This window comes from Antedon bifida, chromosome 8 (assembly GCF_963402885.1).
Source record: "Antedon bifida chromosome 8, ecAntBifi1.1, whole genome shotgun sequence".
Classification (NCBI taxonomy): Eukaryota; Metazoa; Echinodermata; class Crinoidea; order Comatulida; family Antedonidae; genus Antedon; species Antedon bifida.
The window spans coordinates 19,706,035-19,720,318 of NC_136233.1; the positions used below are offsets into that span (position 1 = coordinate 19,706,035).

General features: G+C 32.2%; 2 protein-coding genes across 2 annotated transcripts in view; both read left to right on the forward strand.

Annotated features, from left to right (window-relative positions):
• The window catches only part of LOC144849899 (junctional adhesion molecule B-like), an 87,342-nt gene that overhangs the window by 28,101 nt on the left and 44,957 nt on the right, over positions 1-14,284 (forward strand). The gene's annotated exons all lie outside the window — the stretch shown is intronic.
• Positions 5,539-14,284, forward strand: part of LOC144849892 (uncharacterized) — a 29,437-nt gene continuing 20,691 nt past the window's right edge. Inside the window, exons 1-11 of the mRNA XM_078706992.1 lie at positions 5,539-5,579; positions 6,837-6,927; positions 7,582-7,962; positions 8,338-8,562; positions 8,865-8,888; positions 9,880-9,909; positions 10,440-10,490; positions 10,778-10,855; positions 11,438-11,468; positions 11,629-11,685; positions 12,157-12,222. Coding sequence (XP_078563118.1) covers positions 6,906-6,927; positions 7,582-7,962; positions 8,338-8,562; positions 8,865-8,888; positions 9,880-9,909; positions 10,440-10,490; positions 10,778-10,855; positions 11,438-11,468; positions 11,629-11,685; positions 12,157-12,222 — 965 coding nt within the window. The 5' untranslated portion in view covers positions 5,539-5,579; positions 6,837-6,905. The remainder of the gene's footprint in view (positions 5,580-6,836; positions 6,928-7,581; positions 7,963-8,337; positions 8,563-8,864; positions 8,889-9,879; positions 9,910-10,439; positions 10,491-10,777; positions 10,856-11,437; positions 11,469-11,628; positions 11,686-12,156; positions 12,223-14,284) is intronic.

The window sequence follows — 14,284 nt, forward strand, 5'->3', positions numbered from 1 at the left end:
CGTTCGTAACCAGATTAGTTACTTTCAAATTGTAAAATATTAACGGTCTAGACCGAATATAGTGTTCATATTTATAGTATATACCAATAATTAACCTATCTACCGGATTTCGTAAAAAAACGCGAAACACGAAGATCTTCGTGTTTGGCAGTCAAGCGTTGTGTTTCCAAAAACGAAGATCTTCGTGTTTGGCAGTCAAAGTGTTAAAGCCGGCTTTATCAGATAGATGGTCTTATTAAAGCCACCCCTGTTAGACCATTGCTATAAAACAGTCTTAGATAAGACCGCATAAAGTAACAAATTGAGGGCGTACTTTGCGCGTAGAATACCAAATAAGGTAAAGTTCGTCACGCTTGTTCAATTCACAATCATAACAGTACGTACATTTCTATGTGAGAAAATCTATTCTAGGCCTATATAAGAATAAAATCACCGTTATTATTTGATTTAACACTTAAGTTCAGTTGGTTGTCTTTGATGATAAATAATACGTAAAAGCAACAAAAAGAGAGGTTTAAGACTGTTTTAAGACTCCTTCGAGTAGTTAATTTTAAAGACCGTTTACAGGTTAGACCGCGGTATAGCAATGGTCTATAATAAAGACTACTTGCTACGTCACGAATTATTGCCGGCTAAGCGCTAGAGACAGGTTATAGACCGCTTTATATAGCAATCCGCCCCTGGTTTATAATTAAGATACAAGCAGTTCATAAAAAAAAAAGAATTTTTTCGCAAGTTGGTGGTCTAGAGGTATGAATGCCAGGCTAGTGATCTGGAGGTCGTCATGGGTTCGAGTCCCACCAGAGAACTACTTTCGCAAGTATTCTCAAATGTAATTCATATAAAGTACAAATTACGTCAGAGTAGGGCAAAACATCTAATTACTCAACTCCCTGACGCAAAACTACAATTACATGTTTGTAGTAGCCATCATCCATATTGTAGTGACAAAAAGCCCAGTTTTTTTCTGAAAAGACGGTGCAAAACAGCAATCTATATTCAAATCTCCCTCTAATTCCGTATTTAGTAACCCAAAATGGCTCCATGTATTGTAAATATTAAACCATGCAATGTCTGGCTGCAATTAGCAATATGGCTGTATACAAATGACAGCCTCTTACCTAGCCAGCCGATGGATTTACCCTTTCAAGTTCTTTAAAAAACAATGTGAATTATAAAATTTGTTGTTTCATATTGAAGGTAAATATTAGTATTAATAGTATTAATACTGTTTGATGTAAGGTTTGAGGTAATTGACTGACTATAAAAACAAATCAGATGGTACTTGGAGTAACGTCTAGGACATTGAAGTACCGATAAATAAGTGTAATAGCTAGTACTAGTAGTATTGACTGTAGCTAGAATGTACAGTATTGTACTTGAGACCTACCTTAATAATTTGTAATTCATGATTTTCTTTTGTGGCAGCAGTAGCAACATACATGTCGCTATAATTGCATAATTTGTTATTTGTAGTGTATGTGTGTCACATTTTGAAGAGAAAAGGTTGTTAAAAAGCTAATTAAAATTGAGTAGCAAATCATATCTTTGGAATGAATAAAATATATTTAAAAAAAAAATTTAATATAGCTCATAACCATGGAGTAAAGACAGAATGTTGTGTGTACATACTCCATGTTCTATGAATAGAAATCAGCCCATGAGAGCGCGCCCTGTATGAGATAGCCTATATGATGGTGTTTGTACAGTTAGCTTCCAAATCCAATCCCAAAAGATGACAAACACACAAACATTAACAATACATATAGGCTATCTCCTTTAGAAAGAAAAGGATGGATTTAATTCAAACTTTTAAAATCTTTCATAAATTTGATAATATCGAGGCGGGAAAATTATTTCAAAGATCTAAATACCAGCAAACCAGGGGGAATGTTTTTAAGGTATCGAAATCCAAATATAATAAAAACATTAGAAAAAGAGCATATGCAGTTAGAGTTATAAATGATTGGAACTCGCTACCAAACCATATTGTGACGGAACCAACGATTAACAAGTTCAAAACCAGCATTGCAAAGTTATGGTCTGACCACCATCTCAAGTTTCGCCCATATGTTACTGAGGAGTTCTCATTGATGACAATGGAGGGACAAATGAGCTAAGTTCTCAAAGTCCTACGGTTCAAGGTATATTCAAGGTAATACAATAATTATAACAGGGTACTTACCCAAGCATTTAGCATTCAGGGATCATCTGAGAATTCAGGGATCATCTGAAAATTCAGGGATCATCTGAGAATTCAGGGATCATCTGAACCACACTGTAATCTGCTGTGCATTTGAAATGATTCATGATGTGCTTGGTGTATGTGTTTGTACAGGTTCAGGCCTTGCTGAAAAAATACTACTGTACTAAGACCAGATTTGATTACTTTTGTAGACTGGAAATAAATGGACATAAATAAATAAGACACATGATTTTAACTTGTCACAAGGTTACTGTACACCACCACTATTGTTACACCCCTGTATGCCATTTTAGAGTTTTGACACCAAACAAAATCTTGATAGAAAGATTCAAGGAAAGATATAGTCAATTCTAACACTAAAAATGTTCAAAAGTGCAATATTTTTCCAGCCCAGAGACAGAATTAGTAATTTCCGTGTAGGAGTCTGGTTTTATTTTGCTTTACAGATGTACAGTTCTCATCTGTATTTCCTTGATGCAATATAATCAATGAATTGCTTTTATTATTGTGCTGTCCTCGATTGTTATATATTATTTGTAGTATTGTTTGATAATATAAGTGATCTTTTTGGGAATTTCCAAAATTTTCAAATGTTCCAAAATTTACTTGAGCAAATCAATAGATGACGTCATGAAATGTTATTTTAATATTTCTCTGCAAGGAGTGTCTCTGTTACTAAGCTTACCGTGTAATATACAAATGATGAAGATTTTGGATTACTGATCGATTCCCTCAGTAAAAAAGACGTTTATTTAATGTGTTGAAGGTAAAAAGAAACAAACATTCATTTTTAGCTTGTGGAGTTAAGCATAATTTTGAAAATGTGTAGTATGTACTGTATTCATAGTTGAGAAAATTTGAATGAATCTCGAAAACATGACCACGCCCCTGGAGACCCAGGCAAGACCTAGTTTTCATATGATATGCATGTTTATTTTGTAACATTTCATGAGGGGTCCTCAACCTATGTATAAAAAAACAAAATGTAGCGACCCGGGTTATTTGGAGGGTTGCAGGGTTAAGGTGACAGAAATGCTATTAGGACAGTTATGAAATCCCATTTACGAAATTTATGAATGATATGTTCACTTTTAATTAAGAACACTTTTGACAACATGACAACAATCATCATAGGCCTGCTAAAATGTTGTTGAATCTACCTATCGCGGTATATATCAAACTGCTAGGTTGAGTAACCCGACTCAGAGTTGGTGACATGTGTTTTACATAGTGTCTACCTATCCCAGAATTAAGCATAATTTATATAGACGCTCACTTCGCTCGCGTACCATCTAGGTCGTGCCTACAGATTGTTCTCGAATACATATTAATTTCAGCGTAAAAAAACTGGTGATTTCAAATGTACGTACCGCATGACTATAAAACATTGTCGTTTACAGAAAAAAATAAATAGACACAATGATTTATGTAGTCAACCAAATTAGCACCCTAGGAATTACTTCCGAAAGAGAAACTTGTCACAAAATGAGTCCACATTTTTTATTTGGACTCATTTAAACAAACCCAATTTGTGTTTTGTATCTAACATTAGGGTTGAGGGTTGGGGATGAGGATAGATACAAAGAGGAACAATTTTTTAATATATTCTTTATATTAAATTATTCTTTATATTTCTTTATTATCCACTCAGTAAAGAAATATTTATTTTTATAGGCCTATAAAAAATATACCACTAAATAGAGTAAAACATTTCCGATTTAATAACTTTGTTAAAATTGTCACTGTCATAGTCGATTGAAATAGTAAAGTACATGTAACGATACACCACTACGACGTTTATATTTTTTGTAATTATTAATTAAAACAAACGTTAAGAAGCAACTGTCAGTAATAAAGTATTATATTATTATATGTTTATAATCTAAAAGTAGGGGCTACCCACACTCACAGTAATAAAGTGTATTAGTATATTTGTTTATATTATAACTTACAGTACCAACACACACAATAAGACATTTGCAATTCAAATGGCGATCAAAAGTTGTTAATACCTATTTACAGTATTGTATAGCATTACAATACTATTTATGTTTATTCTCCAAGGGCCCATAAATTTACCTACTTGTGTTAAACCATAGAGGTATGCAAGCATGGTTAAACCAAATAATTTGGAATGTTCCATTCATCGCAAATCAATACATTTGTATAAACGTATATTAAATCTATCAAAATAGTAATTTTTTAAGAAAATCGCCCTGTCTTCAACATTATGATACTGTACTCGAGCTGTTCAACAGGTTTTCAGCTATTAAAAACAATTATCGTAGGAAGAGATGGGAAAATGCGAAGCATCCTCGTATTATTGTGTGCAGGTATTTTTCAAGATGACATATATTAGACAGTGTATACCACGATCGGAAAACACCCCAGCTATTTGGGGCAAATCGTTGAACCTAAATTCGTTTTAATTGTCAATAACTAATTATCTAACTCAATTTAATTAGTAAACAGGGTTACATCAGGTGGTTAAAATCAGTACCGAGATTCTAACCAACTCTATATACCATCGAGTAAACATTCTAGAAATAACGCGCGATTTACCGAATTTTGCCCTTGCGTAAATTTATATATAGACTAGACGTTTTGCTCGCGTGCCCTCAAGTATGTGCCCATGGATGGTTCTCAAATATATAATGCTTCGACGTACATAACTGGAAATTGTCAAAGTGAACACAAGGCACTACACACACAATAATTACAGACATGATAGAATAATGTTTTAATATAATTGTGCCCATCATTAATTATGCCTAAAAGATGAATTTGTGAAACAAATGCGAAGTCTGTTAAATAACAAAAATCACAACATACATTGGGAAAAGGCACATACATAAATATTTACACGTTGCATTACAGAACGTAATCCACTCACCTACCAAAAATGCATATAATGTTTATAAATACTAGCCAAAATAAAGTTTGGTACAAAAAGAAATGGGACCACAAGTCCAAATTTAACATACTGTACTATATTTATTTATAATGTAAAACAGTTTGTGAAAAACACTTATTCCAGCCAAATCGTTTAACCTAAATTTGCTTTAATTGTCAATAAATAAACTAAACTAATAAACTAAACTCAACATAGTAGGCCTAATGGATTACAATTGTTGGTACAATTTAGTACAGATAGTATGAACCCATGCTCTAAACATCACATCTAGACCTCACTTGATTTATTCCCTAGATGCTTAAAAAACAAATCTGCCTTTTTTGACTCGTTTCCGTATGAATGGAAGAATTTTTGTTTATAAATAATTATTATAAAATCTACTTTTTTTTTATTTTCTGATTTCAGACATGATCAATAACAAATATAAAACATATATCTGATCACAGGAGCAGACCACTGGTTAGTCAAAACATCTGGACTGCTATCGGTCAAGCTGTATTCCGATACAACCTGTATCAGCTACAATATTACCAAAGGTCTAGTTGTCATTGAGTCTGAAAGCTATACTGGCGGGGACACTTGTCCCTAGTAGGTTTAACCAAGTCAGGCAGGTTTCAGGCTCTTCAGGCCTTTGGTAGTATGAGTTAGTTAGCTCTCTCATTTGTGTTAAAAGAGCAACCCTTAAACCATAGAAAAATCCAGGTAGTGTCTGGGAGGATTTAGTTCATTTCAAAGAGCGTGCACAGCGCTTCTATGTGCCAGATTCTCTTCCAATTCTTATATTTATTTGCTCAATTCATAATCTTTCGAAATTGCCATCTTCGAATTTATTTTGATAATTCCATTATACCAAAAAATTAGAACATGATGTGTGTCCCATGATTTCACCTATGTTACACTGTATATAGATATACAGTATATACACTGTACATATTGTATATGGCATATAATAGGCACAACTTAGCACTATAAGCATATAATAGGATGGTATACATCAACATTTTCTGATCGTATGTTAACATACGTGCATGTTTAAAAAAAATTAATTTCAGTAAAATGATAAAAATGATCACCTATAATTCGTCCGTAATTTTTTTAAATATTTTTATTTGTTATACGTATCTTCATCAATATCCAGTTTGGAAAAACGTATTCCATAAGAATTTCTTTAGTTTTTATCATTGATTTGATAAAAAACATGAAATCCAAAATACCTGTAATGACTTCACATGACGTCATCAATATGCACATTACTTTTTTTTTTATACCTTACTGTAGACTAACTCTTTGCCCATCACACACCACAAAAATAATTATACAATTATCTCAATTAGTATTTTTTTGCAATTTTTAAAAATATCATATGTTTTTCTTAAATATATATATTACGCACAGAGGTGGGAATAATGCTCCGCAGTGAAAGGGTTAAGCTGGGCAGCCCCCAGTCAGTTAGGTGCTATTCCGCCACCGACTGCTTGTCTCACTGGGTGCGTGGGACTTTAATTAGCCTGACATGCAGAGATATCTTATGGAAAATGAAGAGAGGTATCTGAAAAGAAAACATCAGCCACTGGAACTCACACAGACTCACTGGATAACTGATGAAATTCTCTCCAATGTTGTCTCCATAGTCAATTTTGACTGAAGGTTGCCTGATGATTAATTGTGACATAAGGTAAAAATAATAACTAAATTATGTAAAATTTTTTTTTTTAGATTCTGGTAACATCTTCAAAATCAAAGGACAAAGTGTGTATTTCTAATAGTATAATACAGTATATAGTCATGGATTATATGGTTTTCACAGGTATGGATAATTTGACTTTACTGAGTGACATGAATCAATTGCATTGCAAATGATATGTCCAAGAAAAACCTTCCATTTTTTGTTTGTACAGTATAATTAGTTTATTTATTTTTAGACCCACTTAAAAAAGCATGTTTTTTTGCATGTTGGATTGCATTTCCTCACGGTATGTAGACAAATTAAGGCAATGTTATTTAATAATTTCTGTGCCATTTTTTCCAGTATGAGCCATCATTTGCAAATTACAGTTTATGTATGAGAACTTAAAAAGGTTTAAAGAGGAGTTGCTGCTTAGCTGAGTTACTATCGTAAAAAAAACACCAAATTTTTTTAACACCTGTCTTAGATGAGTGGGTATAGTCTTAATTTTGTGCAAGAGTTAAAAACTCATTTTCAATATGTTACATGATTCACAAAGGATTGAAAGTTTAGCCTACCATTGTTTTGTATTATATAGTATGCCATTGACAATGACAAGACAAGCTATGCTGAGTTGTTACCCAGAAGTGACAGTACAGTGTGTAGAAAGTGTAGAAATAATTTCAAAGGCACTTGCAGTTAGATTTACATTTCTTGTATTAAGTGTATACATAAAAACTAAAATTTAACATTTAACTTTGTTATAATTATTAATATGTAAATTGTTATCTACAGGTTTTTCTATTTTTGGATGTATCCTACTGATAAGCTGTACACATGCTGTGATTGTAGATCTGAATTTGCAACCAAGCAATACCATTATTGAAAACCATGCAGTGGGCTTCAAGTGCTCTTTTGAAAGATCTAAGTCAACATCTGTCCTAGATCCAACAATCATTTGGTACAAGGAGGATGATAGAGGAAGACATATTCTAGGAAGAAATCAAGGCATGTACAAGGAAGTGGCTGACAAGACAAGAATGAACATTCTTGATAATGTTCTTACGATACAACCAGTAAAACGATCAGACACTGGGGTTTACATATGTGAAGTTACTCTACTCGATGATGAACCATTTAGAAATGCTACAACAGGCAATGTTTTGATGATATTGTGTAAGAATAAAATACACATTTTCATTCTAGAATACAATATCATTTCTGAAAATGAATAGTCCTTTACATTCACAGACAGTATGCTTAACACCTTTAATACATTTTTTTAGAAGATTTTTATACTATACAATACTGTGCAAATATTTAATGAAAAAAGAAATATGAATTAATAACATTTTTCATGGACTACCTAAAAACACATTATTACAGTAGTCACTATTACTTACGGTATGTCTGTTTTTGCTCTGTCAAATACTATTGTATTACATACAAAATGTAAAAAAAAAAAAAATAATAGTACATATTTTTTCCAGACCACCTTATCATTTCTTTTAGAGTGATTATGAGTTTTATTTTTTGTAATTTATTACTAAGACCTGGATTCACCAAACATTATCTTATTCTCGGATAATGTCACCTGTACCAGTGGGGATGCTTATCCAGAACCATCTCTTATCATATACAAAAATAGTAAAACGGTAGCATCTACTAATGGAACTGTGTTAGAGTACAGAACAAATGATGGTAGCAGTGATTATTACTGTAAAGCGAAGAATGAAGCAGGAGAAAAGGAAAGTAACCACCTTACTTTTGGAAACTGTGAGTTAATTAATTGAAAACAAATTTATGTTTATTTATTTTTAATCTTAAGTAAGTAGAGTATTATCAATCCATACAAGCAATAGTAAAAATTCAATGTTGTTACTGGTATTATCTCAAAACTGAATATATGCTTCACATACTGTAAAGCATTGTACTTTTTTGCAAATTAAGCAAAGATTTGATGTAATCATGGAGAAATATGTAATTATTACGGTATTCAACTTTTTTTTTTAAGAATTAAACATTTATAATTATACATGTTTTAATTGCACAATTTCTATTATAATTTTTTTTTATAGATCATACTTCTACAACATTTTATGGTATGTATTTAATTTAGTTCTTTATGAATTTTTGTCATAATTGTTGTTAGTGAGCTTTCACATTGGGGCTGGCGCCAGACGGTTGTATAAAGTGTCTACTGTCCTGTTTCACACAAGTGACAATGGCCCTGTATACACAGACTTGGTAGGGCATGTTTGAGTGGGTTCTGCGTTAGCCAGGCATTCTTTAAGCGAGCTTACGAGAATCAATCTAGAAGAATCAAGATTAATTCACAGTATATGCATATGCAAACTATATGATATACATAATATATGGTTTTAGTTTAGTTTAAAACAACTAGAAATGAAAAACCTAGGCCTACAATGTATGCATAGGCTTCATACTGTACTTATCGGCCACTTTTTATTGTTGGAAACATTCCAAGATGCCATCAAATTTGCTTCATCTTGTTTTTAAACAAAACGTTAAATTGGCGGTAATCAACGAAACAGAGTGTACTGGGCTTACTTACACATCCGCAATTTAATCTTTTGTATAAATTAGCAACACCTGTTACCATCCCAATACACGTCCATGCCAATAAATTCCAGTGTATACCAGGATCGTATTCATATAAGACTATCATGCCTGGAATATATACCAACTTTCATTGAGAAATTTAAGGTATATTCGGCCAAAACTGATAAAATGTCATTTATCAATAGTGTATAAGTTTTTCATGTCATACTGACATGGTAATGGTATCCCTGTATGTTCCGTCACACTGTGAGAAAAAGATTTATGAAATTGAATAGAACAGCCAGTCAAATAAAATTATTGCCTCAAATCAAATGAATACAAAACATTCCTACTGCATTGAGGGATTCACCATTGAATAGAATTTAATACTGGTTAATGAATAATTTATAAAAACACAACTAAAAAATACTATACTGTAGTAATTTAATTTAAAAATTTGGCCATGGAGCTATAAATGTAGTTCTATGCTTTTACTAAGGGACATACTCATGTAATTATGTTTTCCTCTAGGTTCAAGTGTCTCTCCATCTGTGGAGGATGGTACGTGTATTTAATGTATTTTTTTAATAATACAAAATACTAACAAAATTTTTTTAATAATACAAAATACTAACAAAATTAATTATAAAATTATTGTTTGTTACCAGATTGAATGTTGTACTAATAGAGCCCTTCTCATGATCAAATTTTACACAATTAAAATGTAAAAAAAAAAAAATCAAAACTATGTTTAATTATTTCTTGCGTAGTATCATAGGGACACTACAGTTTACACAGCACTTCACACTAAACGCCGCCTCCTTACATTGCACATGCCCCATTATAAATTGTCTATCTTTTATCATGTCTGTCTGATTTAATACAAACATTTTTTTCTGCTGTGAAACTTATTTGTTCAGGGTAAAACTTTAGGACAACACAATGACGTAAGTACACTGCAAGTAATTTTACCAATCATGATGATCTATCATGTTGTGATTGGTCAAACTGCTTGAAGCTTAAATCACGGAAGAGTGAGAACCCTCTAGCCACATGAATGAATGAATGTTATTTTTGTGGTTTGCTTTTAGGAAAGGTTACCAATACAAGTGTCTATCAAGATGATCCAGTTGATGACCAGGGTAATAAATATTGAATTAAAAACCTCTAAATATGTTTTGAACAATTGTAATTTAAATATACAGAAAAAGTTGTTTTTGGATAGTATTCAAACTTCAAACCCACAGTCTTCAGTTCAAGTCCTACCCATTAACTTCCAATTTTGTAATAGTATTCTCATATGTACATAATATTTGGTACAATTTGACCTATGAAAAAATTATTAAATTATTATTAAAGTATTACTACAGTATTAACCATTTTTATGTTGTTAGTTTAATTTAACCACATACTAATATTTTTTTTGCAGGGGGGAAAGTCTCCATTTTCATTATGTTAATGCTTACCCTTGTAATTATGATTGTTGTTGTTGTTATCCTATGGAAAGGTAAGTACCGTATCCATTTTCATACACTCGGGGGTTTTGTTAATAATCTTTAAAGACGGCAATAAATTGTTTACAGCAGATTACTTTGAATTGATTCTAAAATTAATTATTAAATTACTGTATTATAAAATAATGACACAAATTGTTGTCTGTTACCTGCTATTAACAAAATTCCTGTACACCTGTATTATTAATACCACTTTATATCAGTAGTTTTCATAGACTTTCATTATCATTGGGATTTCAAATTCATGTTTCATGAGTATTTCCTTTTATTCATGATCAATTGTCTGGTTTAGGCAATATAAAGACTATTATAATATTAAAATGGCAGCAGATATTAATGGGGTACCAATACTAGGTAAAAATGAGGTGAATAAAGGTAGTAGGTAGTAGTAGGTTGTATCATTTACAAGTAAAAGAAACATGGTTGAGTTATTGTACCTGCTTTTAAAGTAGAGTATGAATAAATGATTTTTTTTTTTGCTATGGATATATTATGTCATCCGAAATAAAAAGATGAATGAATGAAAAAAAATAGCATGTTATTTATCTAATTTTCCTTTTTCTTAATTAAAAAAGTAGGTGGATATATACGGATTAAAGAATTTTGGTAAGGATTCACTTTTAACTATTTTGATAATCTATTTTATAAGAGAGAGCATTTTTGTTGTTAATACAAATGTTTGATATTGTGTGCATCTATACATATTGGGTATACATCAAATACTATGTATTTTTAGATTTATTTTTCATTTACTATTTTCTGATAGCTCATGTCAAACAAATATGTCTCCATGCCCATGTGAACCTGGGAAAAATGACTGTTTGTAAGTATGCATTTAACATTGCTTAAAGATTTGTAATTCTCATCCTCGTATTATTGTGTGCGGGTATTTTTCAAGATGGACATCCATTAGACAGTGTATACCACGATCGGAAAACACCCCTATTAATCCTATTATATTTGGGGAAAATCGTTGCACCTATATTCGTTTTAATTGTCAATAACAATTTAATTAGTAAACAGGGTTACATCAGGTGGTTAAAATCAGTACCAAAAATACGAACCAACTTTATATACCATCGAATTTTGCCCTTACGTAAATTTTTAATAAAATGGTTCAAAACCTGGGTTAGTTTTAAACTGTCCTATCATATGTTGTAATTTATTTAATCTTAGAAAATCTTTAAAAACTTAGGGGTGAATTCTTGTCTATGCTCACAACAAAACAACTTCCAATTTCCATAAACCCTTTGTACATTTTTAGATTTATTTTTCATTTACTATTTTCTGATAGCTCACGTCAAGAAAATACGCATCCATGCCCAAGTGATATGAATGAACCTGGGAAAAATGACTGTTTGTAAGTATGCATTTAATATTGCTTAAAGATTTGTAATTGACATTCTCGTCCATACTTTATTTCCTTTTGGAAACACATGGAACTTCTCTAGGCCTACTACAGCAGTATACAAATAACGCACAAGTCAGAGTGTGTTAAATGCAGTGCACTCAATGGTGCGACATGCACGACATTGTCAATACCCTACCTAGAGTGAGTCGTATCTCCACTAATGAACGAACTTAGACTGTTCGTTATTTGTTGTATAACGTGGGTCTATGATTGTCAATTACCTTTTTGGGTGATTACACCTAGCCTAGGCCTGCCGCAGCAAGCACCGCTCTGCTCGGCAACCAAATCACCGCCTAGGCCTATATAAGAGGCGAGGCCTCCTACCGCGACAAGGCCTAGTAAAACAGTTGTATGCCAGAAATGATTTATTGTGTTTTTTCAATGGGGCCACGGTGCATACTCGTAAATCGCGCCTACCACGATCTGTCGTCTGCCATACGAGTTATACACAGTAAGTACTGTTATAATTTTTTTGCTGAGCACTTTTAGCACTCCAGTGCATGATAGTGAAAAAATAAAGATCGCACATGTGACTCATTTCAGCGCGTCTGATTTGATACATCTCTGTACTGACCAAACATCCCAATTTGTTTTCAACTAACAGCAAAAAATTGATTTGTATTGATATATAAGGAAGCCAAAAACCTTTAATATAGTTTGCTATTTTTTTAATAGGGCAAACGCAGCGTTAAAGATGTATTGTCCCCCTGAAAACTTTTTTTTTTTTTTTTTGCTTTTGTCTCTCCTCGGCTTTGTGTCTTGTATTTCATATATATATATATTTCTATGTTTTTGTAATTATTATTTTATGTTTATTGCCGAAATGAATAAAATAAAAATAAAGTAATGGTACAAATAATGGCATGAGGTGAAATATGAAAGGTTATATATATAACGTTTCATCATTCACCAAATGGAGGACAATTAACATTCTTGGTTTGGTGACCAGTGAATACACTTGCTTTTAGTCTAGATATAAAGGTAAAAATGGCAAAAATAAAATATTCTACAGAATTAATTGAATGTTATCGGGAAGAAGAAGTATTATGGAATACGTAAAGCCACACTGTTTTTTTTAGTCGTTTTTCTTCTGCTTGCATTTATTTAGTTCTCTTACCATATACAAAATGGTCAAAACTTTCAAAAGTAACACTAAATCCATTACAATTTTTATTAACAATACACAATATCACACTTGAATTCTGAATAATAAATGAACAGCAGAGCAGAGAAAGTATTTCAACACAAGGGTTTATTTGATGTAAAATTGAACATTGCTTAATTTGGTCAAGACTAATGTACAGTTTCTGGCCAATCCTTGAATACCTATACAAAGATTGTCCCTAAATTGCAAGCATATTGACATTCTATTCAAAAAGTAGATCAATAGAAACGAAGTAAAGAAATAACAGTGGGATCCGGACCCTCTTCTCCTGTCATCCTATCTGTATCAATTAATACAAGTCCCTTTATCTATTAATTTTGTATTATGTATGTGTTGAAATGAAATTTGGAGGATTGAAGAAATGAAAGAGCTTAAGAGTTATAGTTAAAATATATCTTATAGAACTTAAATTTAAATGTATTTTCAAATTTGCATTCCCGGAGCTCAGTTGGTAAATTATTGTAAAAATTAGGACAGATAACTAAAAGCACATTTAAAACATTCCAACTTGACTTTAGGACAAATTAGATTTATACCTCTAGTCGGAGTTCGCGTTATGATAGCTCGAGCTGTCATCCTATCAATCAATACAAGTCCCTTTGGAAGACGGAAGAACAAAACCGATAGTGGGACTGGAGCTTAAGGCAGCCGACCTGTACCGCACTCTCTGAGACACACACATAGATATAGTAAAAGTATAGTATAGTTAAAGTGCGTGGAGGGATTTATTTATGGTCCTCTCGATTTTGCAATTTCTTATTTTGTCTGTGTTGTGCAGGCTGCTTGTACTCCACAAGAGGGCACCGTAGTCCCTTTTTGAATGGCCTTGCTAGCGATGCTTCCTAT